The sequence below is a fragment of the Typopeltis vanoorti genome, chromosome 26, assembly GCF_054136105.1.
Source record: "Typopeltis vanoorti isolate ZY-2024b chromosome 26, IOZ_Tvanoo_1.0, whole genome shotgun sequence".
Lineage (NCBI taxonomy): Eukaryota > Metazoa > Arthropoda > Arachnida > Uropygi > Thelyphonidae > Typopeltis > Typopeltis vanoorti.
Genome location: NC_143574.1, coordinates 3,421,522 through 3,439,647, shown reverse-complemented (window position 1 = coordinate 3,439,647; position 18,126 = coordinate 3,421,522). Strand labels below are relative to the sequence as shown.

Below are 18,126 nucleotides of genomic sequence, written 5' to 3'. Positions count from 1 at the left end.
TTATTGGAGAATGGTTCTCGGTTAGATTTCGAACTGGCTCTGCCACCATTACACACAAGTGGATCACGTGACCAGCAAAACACTCAGAATTGCTACTGCTATAACTCTCTTCAGTTACCATTCCATTGGCTGCATGATTAACCCCCAAGCGTTCTAAGAATCCGAAATGGAGAGAAAGAAAACCAACTCTTTCATATCGCCAAGAACATTTTTAGTTCTCGTGCACCGATTTCATTCGCTATCCCCTGTGTGTTCTTTGGACCAATGGAACGTTTTAGGAAAATTACATTTTCATCCCTCTTCACCCAAGTCGATCAAAGTTAGCGGGGAAACAATCTTTCGCCAAGGTAAAGAGTTTTCATCTGGATGGAGAAGGTCGCTTTTATCTCCGTTTCGATACCTATACAGACGTAGGCCACAGAGCATCCCTCTGGTAGGGAAATCAGTTTCTTAGACGAGGCAGGAATGCATTAAAAGGGTGGACGAAAACGGCACACCATTAATGTGCGTCGTAACCAAGGGAATCATTTGCATTTTAGTGTCACATGAAAGTAACCCCTGCGGACTTTTACGAATGTTTCACCAGCTAACTGACCTCATCTTTGTGATATATAACCTGCTAAACATTTGTTTAATGATCTCAGATTAATAATCATCTTTAAATTAGGATTCCTAAAGTGGGAGGTAAAAGAATAAAAAATAGAAGGATGATCCCATGTATTTAATCTATTATATGCTGAACTAGTAGCGCCATCTTTCGAAAGCTTTTCTTAGCATTTTTTAATATATGAAACTCACACAAAAAAGACTGCAAAATTTATAGTACACGTCACTGCTGTGTGCGCGGGCAATACAATACGAATACGTAATAATTGAACTAGTTAGGATAGCTATTCGAAGAAATGAAACTTTAAACCAGGCAATTTTTGTGAAGGAATAAAAAAAAGCTATCGAATGGTACTGTAAGGAGAAGTCAAGTAAACACACCGGTAGATATTTTACGCTACTATTGGGTATTTTTGCTGAATGGTAGGTGGAGAGAAAGATTGATATGTTCTGATACTTTGGGAAATAGAAACCTTTTTAAACGTCAGATTGAGAAAATATATATCGGTATAGAGAAGCGACATAAGATTGCTATCGTGTGTTGGAGAAAATAGAACTCCAAGATTCTGTTGAAGAAATTGAACAAAGACAACGATGCTTTGTGCGTCTTGAAGAAAAAAAAACAATTCCTTTGTTTGCTGGTGAAACGAGGCAAGCGGGCTTCTTGTTTCTAGAAAAAAAAACAACCATTTTCTTCCATGGCGGCATAAGTAGGAAATTGTAGAGTTTGGTGTGAAGAATGATGGAAACAGCTTTGACGTTTTTCTCGAACACCCGCTGCGTATAATTGAATTCGCTGGGTACTTGTCTCTTCCTGGATATGTTTCCCCGAAGCTAACTGTTAGCTAATCTTTCTTTCTTTTTTTTTTTATCCTCACTTACCTACTTTTTCATCCTATTCAATGATTTTTTCTTATTGAATCCAAGAATATTTACAGGAAAGAAGCGATCCCATTTTATCCTTCTTGGTAAACAAGAAGCCTTTATTGCTTCTGACTTGCATGCGTGGAGAGCACCCTTCTCGACGAGAAATAACCGATATTTTCTTTCTATCTTAAGTCAAGATGACGTTTTTCGTTATCTCATTGTCTTCTATCAAAGTGTTCATCTCGGTCCTCACTTTGCTCAGTCAAGCACATATTTCGGGTGGAAAGACACGTGATATCTTTTCCGTTCCCTCCTCTCTTTAATGATTTTAAGATAAATTCTCCTTAATCCTTTGCCTCATCATCTGCGTTTACGGATGGCTGAAACTGTAAGGATATCTTGGTTAAATAGCCAAGAAAAAGAAATTAGGTTACATGAAGCGAACTTACGCCACTGTGCGGACGTCAAAGGAAAAAAGCAAACGCGAAAGGAACTTGGGAAGGGCGAAGAGTTATCGATGCGCGTGAAGTTTATGAATTTATTAAATTTCACAAAGGCAAATGTCTGTCGCGCCAAAGGATTAATTATTCGTTGAAAGTTAGCGCGTCTTCCACCTGGCGGGTCGTTAACTGAAATCAATAGTACGTAGTCCGGCACCCGAACTGGAAGAATAAATAGCCGCGCAGTTATGTACAAGGCCCCTTCGTTCACGGCTCGAACTCATTTCCTTCACAAGGCAAATTATCCTCATCTTCTTCACTTCCACGTCGCTGTTATCGTAGTGGCTGATCATAGGAATTAGATAGATACCGATCTGTGGATGTTGCTGGTGGTTGCTATGGGATTCGCTGCCATACAAAGATGAGTACAACGGTTGGTTGCTTTTGAGCACAAAGCAACTCGCATGGCTTCGTGTTGGTATCTATCATTATGCATGCATTGTGCTTAAAAGGATTCATCTCAACTTTTCCTTCGCTATCAAACGTACGTCATAGTGACGAATTAAAAGCATTCCAAGCCAAATTTCACGTTGGGGCGACTACGAAATCGTCAATAACACCTTCTCTGTCTCAACGTGTATGTGTCTTTCTTCAGTTTAGCAATTCCGTTTTGAGGCTATGAATTCAGCTAAACACTTCACATCCCCAACTAACAGCCTCGAATACGATCGATAGTTAACAGGATGAGATCGCTATGTAGGATTCAACAATTTTGACTGATTTGTAACTAACATTAGTATTACTTCCCCCTAGAATGTGAGAAACTATTCTCAATCTTAATGTTGTGGCACCTTTGAAAGCATTTTTAGAGTAATTGCAATAGTGCACAGAGGAGAATGAGCCTCACCCGACATGCAAAGACTCTGGGGTCACTTCATCTCCGCCCTACTCTCTAGCTAGCATACGATTTCAAGAGACATCATGAGGGCCAGACTAATGATCAGCTACTGATAATTGTAATACAATTCAAATATGAATGCATGCAGAAGATAAACGTAACTGATGTTTCAATCAAGTTTCCTTAGAATATATGCACTAATGGAAACCTAAAAGACGTCACACATTCTTTTCTAGTTTCAAAATGTGCTGAAAATTAGAACAATTTCTATGCATGCAACCCAGATTACAACTTGGAATCTTTTTAAAATTTTTGTTTTAAAAAAAAATTCAGCATTATTAGGAGATTGCGATCGCTAAACATTCGCAGAATGGTAGTGCATTATATCTTTCTGTCTCTCTCATATTTTTCCGCAAAGTTTTATTTCTTCACCTCCTTTTACACATGTATATTGGAACAAATTTTTGATTATAAAGTTATGGGCAGAGTCCGCACACATTTCCAAGGCAAAGGAGCATGGACGTGCGACTATGGATTTGCGATGTTTATATAAAGTAACGCGTCAATGTTTCTATGAGAGCAAACCAAAGATCTCTTTGTACTATGAAGCTCAATACTACTACTACTAGAAATCAATCCACTATTTCAAGAATCCTTACTATGCAAGGTAACGGTAGGAAGGTATTAATCATAATCAACAATCCAGCCCTGACTCCTTTGCTTAATTCTCCTTTCGTTACTTTGCTCCGTTAAATGACCCGTGATCTTAAATCGCCATTTTTTTTTCTCCTTTCGTACTCCCAACTCTCGTATCCCACAGTCGACAGGGATATTGGCCAAAGCTCAGGTTAAATGGTGCATACTTGTAACCCTACACTGTGCAGAATACCATCTCTATTTAATGGTACTTTTTTTTACACGTTCTCCCTCTGTCATTAACAGAGGGCGTGTTTTCCCGTTACTATGGTAACGTACACACTCTAGTGACAAGGACGGAGAATGACCTGCGACAAGTGATAACGTCGCGTACATAATCGCTTCCACAATAATGGCCACATCGTTTTAAAAGTAACCATTTTCGCTAGCATCGAGAAGCCTTGAGAATGAGATACAGTAATGTTCGACTTGTTCCCCTCCTCTTCAAAACGGTAATCTGTTAAAAAAAAAAGAAATTTATAGTCTAATGGCTTTCATGCTTTTAACTCAATTGTTCCACGTGGCAGTCCCATTGTTTAAATTAATGAACAGTAGCACGTGGCACCAGCAACCCATGCTTCAATTTCCAACTAGAAAAGAAAAATTTACATTTTCATTGTGAACTGTGCCAATCTGTGCTTCAAAACAGCGCCGCTATATTAACATTACAAAGAGACACACAATATACTGTCGTCATTTAGGATAAGAGAAAGGTCACGGCAAGTGAGCGTAAACAGAGAAATCATACTCCAAAATAAGAATCAGAACACGGCATAATAAAAGGAAGAACAGTCTTTATGTATACCCTGCAGATGGCGCTGTTGGAACGAAGTAATTAAACCATGAGTATCAGATGTGTCCACGACAGTCCCTTCTGACAAATATGATAAATGGCATATCTGGTACAATAAAAAGTAATGAAAACGGGTTCGGGGAAAGATTTATTTTTATTTCGAACTACACATTTATTCCGGTGGATGGTTTGCAAGCGCACAGCAGAAGTTATTACCTTTCATTAGCGAATCGTATGGTACAAAAGTGATCAATTTGTGCAAGACCATATTTTTTAGCTGCCACTGATAATACGTCAACCGTTTGTTAGATGGTTTTAATGAGCCTATTCTATGAACTTAATTAAAACATTATGGTTCGGCGGTTTGTGAAACGACATTAAAGAAAAAAAAAAGAAGATACATGTGACCGAGTTCTTTGAGCTACGAGAAATTTAATTGATTAACTTCTAAACTACGATTGAAAGCATTTTACAAGACCCTGAGCGAAGATTCTGAGTAAAAAAATCTGAGCGAAGATTCTGAGCAAAAAAACCTGAGCGAAGATTCTGAGTAAAAAAAACCTGAGCGAAGATTCTGAGTAAAAAAATCTGAGCGAAGATTCTAAGTAAAAAAATCTGAGCGAAGATTCTGAGTAAAAAAACCTGAGCGAAGATTCTGAGTAAAAAAAACCTGAGCGAAGATTCTGAGTAAAAAAAACCTGAGCGAAGATTCTGAGTAAAAAAAACCTGAGCGAAGATTCTGAGTAAAAAAAACCTGAGCGAAGATTCTGGGCAACAAACCTGAGTAAAGAGAAATTATTGCAGCACTGGCTCGTTTTATTATCTTTAAATCTTCAAAATTTGAAAACGTCTAATGTAAATGCAAGTTCCATATCGCCGTAACCTTATACTGGGTTGGATCCCTTTACTTTCCCCCACAAGTACCATTTCTACACCGAAAGTGCATCACTATCACCATCTAATATGATCATTTGCTCATCAATCATTACTATCTCCTTCATTCGCTCTTCGGAATGAGAAATTGATGGGAACATACAAAGCGAATCGCTGGCAGGCACAATCTCTACGTGTTAGTGCATTTGAAGTTCTATACACTAACACATTAAATAGTATATACTGTGACAGGTTCCGTTATCTTTACAAGATACAGGTAATTTACGGCTGCTCACAAAGTGATCATTAATGTTAAGGTACGTCCACAGGGGTACGACAATGATTTACGTTCAAGATCGATACACACACTTAATAGGGAAGCCTAGTAAAAGGCTATGATGAACGATTCAAGTTGTCTCGATTGAGGCAATGTAGGAGGCGCATGGATCATATAAAGTGACCTTATTGGGAGACTGGTACGTCACTTTATCTTTGTACCAAAACTTCAATATTTCTTACCAATGTTCGCTACACAGTGAATGTTATCCCAGCAGTCTGGGATAACACACTCTTAGGCAGTTACCTAAATTTTTTAGATAGGCACTTTTTAAAAAAACAAACTTATTCTAAATATTTTGAGCTGGTATATTGTCACCGCAATGTCTATGAATGCACTATTAAAAATTAAAGACACCATTTTTTGTTTTGTGTCGAAATGCTAAGTCTTGGACACGAATCGTTGACATCTTTACCATATTTTTCATGTGTAATTCCTTACTTGGTAAGCAATTATGGTCTGATCCGTTTGAACTGGGATCTAATCTCGAATTCCCACAGATTCATATGCTCGTGTAGTTTCACTAGCTGACACGTGGCTCCATCTAGCGTCTGTGGTTTTAAAAATGATCAGAAAGCGTTCGACTAAAAGAAAGAAAATCAGCATTGGAACCAGGCTACAGTGCGAGTTTTCATTTTTTACAGAATTTTCCATACCACCTACACGTACGTGCAAAATTTTCTTTACGATTTGGGTTAAAACTTTACGAAAAAAATTGAGTTTTATTTTCAAAGTAAAAGCACTAATACACAGTCTTGCCAGTCACTCAAAGATGGAATTAGTTCACGTCTTTTACTTGTCCAAATACAAAAAAATAGCACACGTTGCGTCCTTCAAGTCCAAAATATATTTACACGATCATTTATAAGTCACTCATTGCGATACCTCCCAACCGCCACAAGAACCAAGTACTCACGGAAGTTTATTCTCCTTAGTAAAAAAAAAGGGTGGTGGAGGGTTTATCTAACGTTGACAAGTTGATTTTTGGTTCAACGTCCAGGTGGAGCTAGGAAATCAAGTCATTTCACAGTGTTTAAAGGTACCTTTGAAAGTCCTTTCAAAAAGGGTCCTTTAAGGGCGCAGGATTAACATAAATATAGGATGTTTAGAATGTTAGCTACTGCCACCTGGCGGAGAGTCTTAGGATTTCACTGTTCAAACGTGCGTTCTTCGGTCTTTAGATTGGTTTTTGGCGAGATCTTCGTAGATATTTCCTAAAGTTTTATATATACTCTTAAAGCTAGGCCTACTGGATGATTTTCGATTCCAGCACGACTTCATAAGGCTGTAAATATTGCTGGGACAATGGTCGGGACATGTGAGTACGTTTCCGTCTTGGATGTACTTGACCACCTCTTCATGAGTCATGCCGTAATACGGCTGTAGAGCGAAAGAGAAAATCTCCCACAGCACCACTCCACACGCCCACACATCGGACTCCACAGTGAACTTGTTGTAGAGGATGGATTCGAGAGGCATCCACCGTATGGGTATAGCATCGTGCTCGCTGCCTTTGTAATAGTTGGCTGCGTAGATCTTTTGAGAGAGGCCGAAGTCGGCAATCTTGACGACCATCTCGTCATTGACCAGACAGTTTCTGGTGGCCAGGTCGCGATGGACGAACTTCCTTTCGGACAGATACATCATGCCGGAGGCAATCTGCTTAGCAAGGTTCAATAAATCCACGTGGGTCAGCCGGACGTCGCTGAAAATGTCTCCGTTACCTGTCCGAACAATGTAATTGGTGGGCGAACAGGAACGCAGAAATTCATTCAAGTCACCCCTGCCCATGTACTCGAACAGAAGGCACATGGGTTTTCCGACCGCGCACACTCCTAACAGTTTCACAATGTTGGGATGATCGAACTCCGCCATGAGACATGCTTCGCGTTCGAAGTCGCTCTGCAGGTCATCTGTTGCCTCTTCCTTTAACATCTTCACGGCCACCATCGTAAAATCGTCTTCTTTCATCAGACCAGGAACTTTAGCTTGAAACACTCGTCCAAAAGCTCCCTGTCCAATGTCTCGGATGTAAATGATGTCGTTTCGAGGATACTCCAGTCTCTCTAGGCGAGGATTGAGGCGCGCAGCCGTGCGATGGTAGGCGAGGTTGGAAGGTAGTTTGTCCAGGTCAATCTCCACTTCGGCCGTCGGCGTGGCGTTGTAATCATAGCGCTGTTTCTGGAGGCGTCGGAAACCCAAGATGCCAGTCATGATCAGAACTATCCCCGCAAGACTGATGGCGAAGACAATGAGAATGAAGGTGGGAGTGAAGACAGGTTCCATTGGAGTTTCAAAGATGTCTATGAGGTCCGTATCGGGGTGGTTTAAGAGGCTGCTGTTGTCTGCAAGAAGGAATAAAGACGTAAATGAGACAATTCGAGTCACTTAAATCAAAAGCAAGTTAAGCATGCTAAAGAGGAGTTGTATATCTTCTTTATCGTTTTAGTCACAAACAGATGATCGTAACAAACTAACGCAAAAGATAACTTACCACACAGTGGGATGTCACAGTGTTGCCAACGAATTCTCGGATCCATCGTGTAACACCATGGGACTGGCTCTTCACCCCCTGCATTTCTGCAGTAGTTCTCCGAATTCAATACTTCAGGGAACACCTTAGGGGGTCGGTTATGGTGATGAGGTTCCTAGAGAAGAAAAAACATATTTACAATTTGGCAAGCGATATAATCTTTTGTTGGATGCTTTGCATCAGACGATAAAGCACAATACTCACAAAGTTCATTTTCTGTGAATGTACCTTTAGACCCAAATAAGACACGAGCATGCAAGAAAGAAGGTATTATTTCCTGCAGAGAGTACCTGAATGGTCTGAATACGGGAAAAATAAAATAAAAAAAATCTAAAGGATCGGTGTTACTTTTAGTCTAGTGGCGCCATCTTGAGGCCATTACATTCGTAGCATTTGTTTTTCTTTTTTTGGTGTCTAAGTCATGTGTACAGACCTAAGTATAAAAACGTGAGACCTATTGTTAGAATCATTTCACATTAATGTTTTAACATTTCCAAAGATAAAGCAAAAGATGAATTAAGAATGCTAAACTAAAAACAGCAATTTTTAGCAAGAATAAACGTCATTTAAATATAACCAAGACAGTGATCATGAAACAATAGAGGTCGCCAACTAAAGATGACAGCTAATCCCCACTTTATTTCATAATCAATACCATCTCCAATTCTAAGAACAAAGGTTGACCTCATCTTGCGCCGATTCCCTGTTTCTACTGTTCTAAATAAACTCAATAAACCATCAAGAACTTTTTAAATTAACTTCCTCATATTCAAACCACCAAAGTTCACTTGTTGGCAACCAACATTACGAGACTAAGACCATTAAGGTTCAAAATTAAAAGCAAACCTCGTGAATTTAAGAAATAACTAAAATTTATACTGTACTCAGCAAGCTGCACACATCGTCGTAATGCCATCAAAATTATTCCAACATCATATGAAGCACCTTATTATAATTTGCAATTACAAATGCTAATTATAAAGTTAATTATAAATCGTTTTTATAATTAAATGGAGAGAAGAGACTTGAAAAGATGTTACAAGAGTTTTTCGCATATGTTTACTACTAACGCTCATAATCCAAATGCCCGAAAAGAAAACACAGACGTGGTCGCAAAAAAAGAAAATGTAAGCTGGTATAAGAATAAAAGGAATTGCCCGTAAGTTACTATGAAAGATTATAATGCAGAAACCACAGTAATAAATGCTAACTGCATGAAGAAAAAAAATAAACACATCTACGTAATGAACAATAAGCAAATATACAGGGTGTCCCAAAATTCACGCAAGATTTAAATTTAGCGCCATTTGTGCGGTAAAGTGTTGCTAACGAGAAAAAAAAAAGACAGCGCGACAGTTCAGGGTTATTAAAAATGACCACAAACAGCGAAGAGAGTTCGTTGAATGGGTTATGGAATAACAACACATGGATGCTTATTTTTCGAACAAAATCATCTTCAGCGATGAGGCTCGTTTTCATCTTGATGGCTTCGTTAATCGACAAAATTGTCGCATTTGGGGTTCAGAACATCCACGAGTGATTGTTGAGAAACAAACACATCCACAACGTGTCACTGTTTGGTGCGGATGTTGGGCTGGAGGCATCATCGGTCCATTCTTCTTCGAAAATGCGGCTGGTAAGGCAATAACAGTTAATGGTGCTCGCTATTGCGACATGATAATCCAGTTTTTTGTGCCTAAATTGCAAGATATGGATGTGGACGACATGTGGTTTCAACAAGACGGTGCCACATGCCATACAGCCCGAGAAACAATTCAATTACTGCATGCGTCATTTCCTGGTCGTGTAATTTCCCGTTTTGGTGATCAGAATTGGCCGCCCAGATCATGTGACTTAACGCCGTTGGACTTTTTTCTTTGGGGTTTTTTTGAAGTCTAAGGTTTATGCCAACAAGCCCACGACCACCCACGCCTTGAAGGAGGAAATTGAGCGCTGTATCAAACGAAATTCAGCCACATTTATGCAAAACGGTCATGGAAAATTTCGACAAAAGAGTGCGTATGTGCCAGCAAAGCCGTGGAGGCCATTTACCCGATATGTTATTCCATGCATAACTCTATACTGTATACTTCATGAATCAATAAGAAATTACAATTTTTAATTAAAAACCTATGTTTTCTATCAAAATTACTTCTTGCGTGAATTTTGGGACACCCTGTACTAACGAAATAATGGTATACTTGAAAGAAACAATAGAGAAGACAGTTTGCTTCACTGACTCGATTATGTGCCAAATCAGCTTCGAAATACCAATTTTATGTGATCACTTTAGCCCGAATAAGCCACATTTAAATTCGTATTGACTACCAGCAATGATTAAGCTTTAATAACATCATAAGAACAGTACTATTGCATCTCATAATAAAATACGGGAACTGCTCAATGATGCCTTTGAAACAGCGGCAACGAAGTCGTCAGAGAGCGGTGATCTTAACAAATATTGAACTACAGCTATTCAACAGATAATCGGTGGGAATCTAAGCAGTGCCTACTCAGGCAAACATGAACAGAGAAAGTGAATCCAGCGAAGCCGGTAATACACGCAAAAGGGTTTGCTTTGCTGATAACTAATACATCCCAGTAAGCCAATGTGCTATCTCAATATTTACACACACCCAAAATGTCAACATCCTAAAAATCCGCTTGATATTCACATGGGTTTTTATTATTGATTGATTCAATACAGATACACCGAATGCATGCAATGAATTCATACCTGGAAATCCCACCTCTGACAAGGAGTTCCTGACTTCGTAATGTTCACTGTACCTTGATAGAATCTTCCACGTCCCCGGATGCAGTCAACTATTGGGGAAAACAAATACAAAAACACTTCATCAGGAATACGTTTGACATCATACACTGCTGTAATCCTAACAATATTATCCATGCTTATTTAGACAAGTTACTTGACTACAGACGATCTCTTTTCAAGGTTGAATCATATTTTAAAACTAATTTAAAGTCTAATATAAAATTAAACTGGAATGCTATACCAATGCATAATAATGTTGTTGCTAACCCAAATAACAGACTCGCAACAACATCATTTAGGTGGGAGCGATCTCATCGCCCCCTATAAAAATAATTTACTGCCGTCCAGATCAAACAAATTAAACTGTGGAGACCTCTATGATAGTGTTTCTCTAAAATGCTTTATCGAGCCCAATTTCACTTCAAATTTTAAAAGGCTCCCGTACTTTCTCGATTGCGATCGGGATTTTTTTGTTCTCTTCCTGGCTCGATTTCAACCAACACTAGTTTTTCACAGAAAATAACAAATTAACTGGGTCAGAAATTGTGATGTAGTATTGTGACACGGAGGGATAGACGTTATTGCTCTCCACAGCCTCGATTAGTTTTCGAGAGTGATGACTGCTATCGTAGATGCTAGTTACAGCGCTCAATTTCGAGCCGGAAACAAGAGCGGTATTTTGTTCTCTGCACTGAGCAACAAATTGAAAATTTTTCTTTGCCTTGCGAATTAGATGGGTGATTAATCTCGATATGCAGAATTTGAATATAAGTTTAAACTTGCTCTATCAAACCTTCCGGTTTTCAAGATTGATTTCACAAGAATCCGTAACCTATCGAATTTATGTACGGTTTAAAAAGCCTTCTTGAAATCAGCGGTTTGTTTGATTAAGAAGCAGCAAAAATCAGCACACATCTCGGAGCTCATCTTCTTGCTAATTCCATCAGGACATTTGTTTCCTACGAGAAAAGTCCTGATGGAATCGTTCGCCATTAAGAGGAAAGAAGTCTAAATGTGAATGTCGCAAGGAGAGGGCTTTTAAACGTTTCATTCCACTAATTTGTATGCTTGTAGCATCTCTTTACAAAATTTCAGCAAGTATTACTTTTAAGACATCCTAAAAATTGACAACAGAAAACCGCGCATCCTGCTTTTTTAACTTGTCCTTGAAATCCAAAGGATATGTCGCTCTCACGACATATCCTTTGGATGGAAAAGACCTGGATGTCATTCTCGTTGTTCCTTGAGGGTCATCATCTTGAAGTGAAGAACTTTTTCCACCCGAATGTGAGTTATCTAGTCGCATATGGAAGTGGCAGAGATTTTTCTCCAACAAATAGCCAAACCAGCCTGAGAACACACAAGCTGGGAGTCGTATAAAGGATAGGGATCTAGACTACTCTCAGCCTGGGGGTATGAGCTAACAGGTTAGAATATGGATACCTGATCTCGGGTTAGAAGAAAAATAGAAATCCTGAGATAAAGTGCCAAGAGGTCGATCTAAGGTCCTCCGAATAATAAACAACCAGTAGGTGTTGTTCGCGTGCGGCACCGAATATGAATTTTACTTACGTTTATCTCTGTCTCTCCAAACCACTTCTATCTCTGGTAGAAGTGGTTTGGCCAAGTGCAATAGAATTTTCTTAGTTATAAACTTCAACAAGTTGCACTATCCAACGTCCGAACATGCTCTGGCCAAACATTAAGGCCGAGATTCTCATCAAGCCACATTTAAGATATAAACAGCAAACTGCTGCAGTATTTCCCATGCATTTCTGGTGCATTTAAACAAACCAGATGTCCAGAAAGACACATTCTAATGATCATTTATTAAAACAGTAAGCTTAAGAAACATCTACTGCAGTAAACATTGCGTTAGTTAGTTAACCACAATGGACGGAATAACAACGTATACTTATAATAAACGAGAATGCTCTTTTTCTCTTATAATCCATTAACAATCTAAGATTTATGTCTGACGTCGTTGAGATTAATGCATCAAGAACTTTATTCATTCAGATGGAGTAAATGGAGGCTGCTTTTTCATTTTCTTAAGCGGAATTTTAAACAGCAGAGTTTGAGTATGGGTGAGAATTTCATGTCGAAATAAAACTGATTAATAATAATATAAAATAATTCCCAACTTTTTTAATACTTCTTGCGATTTCAGATTAACATAATAAAGGATTATGAATATAGAGTATGAGGCTGGCGTAAAGTTAACTTCGAATAGAAAAAAAGAGTCAACAGCATCCATACATTAACTGGTGAAAATACTTCAAGGCTGAACTGTAATTATTTTGAAAACTTCGGAATAGCACTTAGTTCACTGTCGTCCTGTAAGATGATCAGTTCATATCGAGAAAATAAATCCTTCAATTAAGTCTTCTTATTCTACAGCGTCATAAAATATTAATATCTCAGTTATTCGTCTAGATTTAGAAATGAGAATGTCTGGTCAAAGAAGAGCACATCACTCAATTTTTCAGGTTAGAAAGATTAATTCTAATATATCTTTCTCTAAATGAATTCCGATCGAGTACTTTCCGAGATAAAAGATTTTGAAGAGCTTATGTCCTTTTTTTTTCTTTTTTACTTGATCTGGAAGAACTTCGCTGCTAAACAAGAGAATAATAAAATGAAGCAGGGACATCTTTGAATTTAGGTGCGATATTTAGTATGGTGTTTGTTATGTCAGCGCTATCTCGCAAACTAAGTTGCCATAGCAACACCCATTGTATATTTAAAGTAGGCACGAGTAGTCGTTGATGGAATCAGCAGCGAGTAAGTGGGCGTAGACCAGAAGCCTTGCAGATAATGCTGACAGTGGAGTAGAGAACAAAAGCAATTAATCAGAGATTATAGCCCTAGTGGTAGAAAAGTACACCATCAATGGCCTGTCTCTCTGCTATAACTTGGCACTTCATCACGCCAACGCTGAAAAGAGGAAGGTTGAATTACTTTTGATATGAAGTGTTACCTTGTGGGGTAACTCAATGCGGCAGAGGCCCTAACAAGAACCTCCCACACTTGTCATAAGAAACAGATAGAGAGCTACATAAGATGGAAGGGGGGGGAGTAGGTGGGAGTCTCCTCCTGGAACAACAGCTGCGTCATTGACAGTTTCCTATCCAAATACAGTGCTCGGACTTCACCACAGAAGTTCCTGTGTTAGTACCCGTGTTTGAGAGAGCCCTGGCCATTGATCCAGTGAGTTGATTATTCTACCACTCAGTAATTATTTTAATATTCACTATAGAATTCATTTAGCAATTCCAAGTTCCAGTTTTTTTACGTCTTTGTGAATCTTCTCATTTGAGGTGAAATGAATGCCTAACACAAAAATGCGGGAACAATACCGATCCATTTTGTCGCACATCTTTTGATACACGCAAATAGTACACACTCCATTCCTTTCTTCATAGGCCTTCTCAAAAGATTTCAAGTTATCGCTAAATCTGTTTTATTTTCTCTCACTTACTATTTACTACAAAATTTATATTGCAATTCCATTCACAGCATCATCCTTTATGCATATCATAACCTACTCGTAGATAGGCTATAACGTATATTTTTATTGCACCATTTATTTTATTACAAAAAATATTCTAAATATTTACTCTGAACACTGCGTATCTCTTGTTTGAGTATTACTGGAAAAACCATTTTCAGTTCGTAATGTGCAATGCTGTTATCCAAATAGTGTTTCAATCTTTTGGATAAACTCATTTACTCATGCATTTTTACTGTCGTGTTATTATTTTAGGCAGGAAAACGATTTGAAATAATAATTTTTAATATACAATCCATTTCAGAATGGCTACACAGATCGTTAAAACATTTTAATCTTTTTTTAACCATTTTAAATACCAACATTAGATCCTTTGCTACGTTTAGCGTTTTTTAACTGCATTCTTTACAGATGCAAATTCAAAATCTGACTTCTCTTTAATTCATAATGGAAGTGAATTAAAGAGAAGCCGGTTTCTATGGTTAACATATTCATTCATCGCTCCGATGCAAATTATTCTTCATATTGTAAAAATATACCACTCAAAAATTTTCCGAGATGGATATTCATTTGTTGAAGGCTAATTTTTTTCGCTATCTTTCACTAAATATTGAGGAGGGAAAAACCAATAAAATATACACAACCGTTCTACACCCTCTGTCCAAAAAGAAACCGAACTTTTCGAAAATAGAAGAAACTAGTGGCGCCACCTGTTGCATCTTTTTGTTGTCGAAAGCCTTCATTAGTGTTGTGTCAACTGTTTATGACATTTGTTTCGTTAGAAGCCGAGTTCTAGTGCCAAGAATGACAGTGTGTTTTCAAGAACGGTCGGAAAATGAGTTTCAAACAGAGAACTGCGATTGACTTTTGTGTTAAACTTGGTAAAAGTTTTACCGAAACGCATCAAAGGCTTCAAAAAGCATACGGTGATGAATGCTTATCCCGTACTCAAGTATACGAGTGGTTTAAGCGATTTCAAAGTGATCGTGAGACGATTGAGAACGACGAAAAGCCGGGCCGTCCAAAAACTGGACTGAGCGAAGTTAACATCCAAAAAGTGCGTGATTTCTTCGAAGAAAACCCGAAGTCGTCCGTGAGATTGATTGAAGATGAATTGGGGATTCCAAAATCAACTGTGCACAACATTTCGACAGAGAGTGTGGGCCTTCGTAAATTGAATTCGCGATTTGTTCCCCACAAGTTGACCGACGACCAAAAAATGTATCGAATTGAACACTGCAAGGACCTCATTAAAACCGCTCATAAGGACTCAAACTTCCTTGAAACGATCGTTACTGGTGACGAAATGTGGTGTTTTGAGTATGAGCCCGAAAGAAAGCGCCAGAGTGCTGAGTGGAGACCACCAGAAGAGGGACATGCGAAAAAAAGTCGCTTGGAGAAGTCAAAAGTAAAGATAATAGTGATTTGTCTCTTCGATTCCAAGGGCATTATCCACAAAGAATTCGTTCCGCCTGGCCAAACGGTCAAAGGTAAGCTTTATCTCGAAGTTTTGAAGCGATTGATAGCGAGAATTCGTCACAGGCGGCATGAATATCGTGACGACCGACCGTTCGTCAAAACACACTGTCACTCTTGGCACTAGAACTCGGCTTCTAATGAAACAAATGTCATAAACAGTTGATACACAACACTAAGGTTGCCGCTTTCGACAACAAAAAGATACAACAGGTGGCGCTACTAGTTTCTTCTATTTTCGAAAAGTTCGGTTTCATTTTGGATAGAAGGTGTAAATACGATTATGTTATTGTGTGGGGAAATTTGTAGCCAAACCATGAACAGTGCTGTGTACTATGGTCATATTTCTTTCTGGAGATAAAGTACGTTCCAGGTCCAGCTTACTGTACTCGATCGGTATAAGACACACGTGAGAATAAATTTAAAGAATAATGAATTCAGATGCTATAAAAACAGCAAAATTATACGGAACACACATATATGAGAAATGTAGTTTAATCCTTTATCCAAGTGTAAGCAAACAAAGTTTGCGCGTGAAGTATCTTCAGGACCCTAAATGTATTATAGTCTAACCAAGTGGGGAAAAAAAAAAACTTCCGACATCTTTCTCTAAATCCAGAGTAATTTAATAATAAAGTGAGACACCTTTTGGCAACTCGTATAGGTAAAGATGACATTTCCATTGTTTCCACCTTAGTATCACCACCTCTGGGTCTGGCTCCCACTGAAGAGACCTCAATAAAGGTTGAAATCAGGTCTGGGTAGCGGCCCTTCTCTTAATGCATAGCATTATACATGTCCGCAAGGAGATGTGCTTTGCATTATGGGAGATACTAAGACAAGGAGTGACGAGAGCTTGGTCCACCTTTACCACGAGTTGCCTCAGTCTTGAAGATACTTCAGGCGCAAACTTTGTTTGCTTACACTTGGATAAAGGATTAAACTAAATTTATTATACTCTAACCAAGTGGGAAAAAACTTCCAACGTATATATATATATATAGCGTTATTATACATGATAAAAAGCAATAACAAACTGATAAATGAATAAAAAAATATAATCCATAAACAAAAATATAGATGTAATAAATTATGAGTAACAACCAAATTTCAATTAATTATCCCCACGTAGTTTCTGATGGTTTGCTGATATCTAGAGTGATCTCTGCAATTGAAAGAAAGTAATATATAAGATTTATGAAGAATAAATCTCATCACAGTTCGCACGAACAGGGCCAGCTGTTATCAAATGCGAGAACTGTATCCTCTTTCACTAATCGGGGGACCCGGATGCAACTGCAAACCGCATGTGATCTGCTTGTCCGATAGGCGTCTTTGTTTGTATAAACAAACATTAAGACAACTACATAAAGCTGATGCGAGTGTTGTGTCTGTAAATCGAGTGTGTTTTCTAGAGATACATGTTATGTGGGATGAAAAACCGGAGATTCCGGAGTAATCTGAGGTATTTTCATCGTACATAATCCTTCTTTCTATTGATCAACTCAGAATTAGTGGAAAAGTCTTTATAAGGATTTACTTGATGAAAAGTGAAGATACATAAGAATGTCACTTACATGTGATTTCGTCTTCTTTCATATCGGTTAGATGACTGTGTGAACACAGGGCCACAGTAGCATTTCCCAGAGAGGGTAAAGAATCGCAGTCCGGCAAACGAAAGTGTCCTCTGGACTTGAAGAAAATTCCACGCTGCTTGTTGTCTTCTACCAAAGCCCATTCATTATAACAGAAGAGTTCCTTGACAGCCACACAATCTTCCCTGAAATAAACAACGAGGGTCAACCAGAGCGACTGATTCCGGGAATGAAAGAGAACGATTTTTTCAAAAACACATTTTTATATTCACTTACCTACACAGTGGTTTATAGACCGCAATGCCATCGATCCACTGACACTTCGGAAAGGCATAATAACACAAAAGGATTTCGGCTGCACTGCGACATGGCTCTTGAAGCGAGGAGATCAACTCGTTCCACAACCCTTGAGTGATGTCTTCGTTCAAGGGATGCTCTTCAGTCGTGAAGTTGTAATACACCAACTCGGTGCGATTTAAGTATTTCTTGCACACACCACCGGAATAGATTGAGCAGTAACCAAAGGCCGGGTCTGGTCTTCGGATATCTGGTTTCTTCATCTTGTTTACGAATTCATCATCATCATCTTCGTCTTTTTCCTCTTCCAAATCAATCAGATCATTGGAATCAGCTGGAAAAAAAAAGTGTTTTGTAAATAAAATCCAGAAGATAAAAGGAATTGAATCCAGCTTAAAAGCAACACGTTCAATTCCTTTTACTCTCCA

The 18,126-nt window shown here is 38.6% G+C and overlaps 1 protein-coding gene across 1 annotated transcript in view; it reads right to left on the bottom strand.

Annotated features, from left to right (window-relative positions):
- Positions 1 to 6,212: 6,212 nt before the first annotated feature.
- LOC150092273 (tyrosine-protein kinase transmembrane receptor Ror2-like) overlaps positions 6,213 to 18,126 on the bottom strand; it is a 216,476-nt gene continuing 204,562 nt past the window's right edge. Inside the window, exons 5-9 of the mRNA XM_090414928.1 lie at positions 17,678 to 18,032; positions 17,384 to 17,586; positions 10,781 to 10,869; positions 8,005 to 8,158; positions 6,213 to 7,855 (exon numbers count right to left, since the gene is read on the bottom strand). Coding sequence (XP_090271054.1) covers positions 6,666 to 7,855; positions 8,005 to 8,158; positions 10,781 to 10,869; positions 17,384 to 17,586; positions 17,678 to 18,032 — 1,991 coding nt within the window. The 3' untranslated portion in view covers positions 6,213 to 6,665. The remainder of the gene's footprint in view (positions 7,856 to 8,004; positions 8,159 to 10,780; positions 10,870 to 17,383; positions 17,587 to 17,677; positions 18,033 to 18,126) is intronic.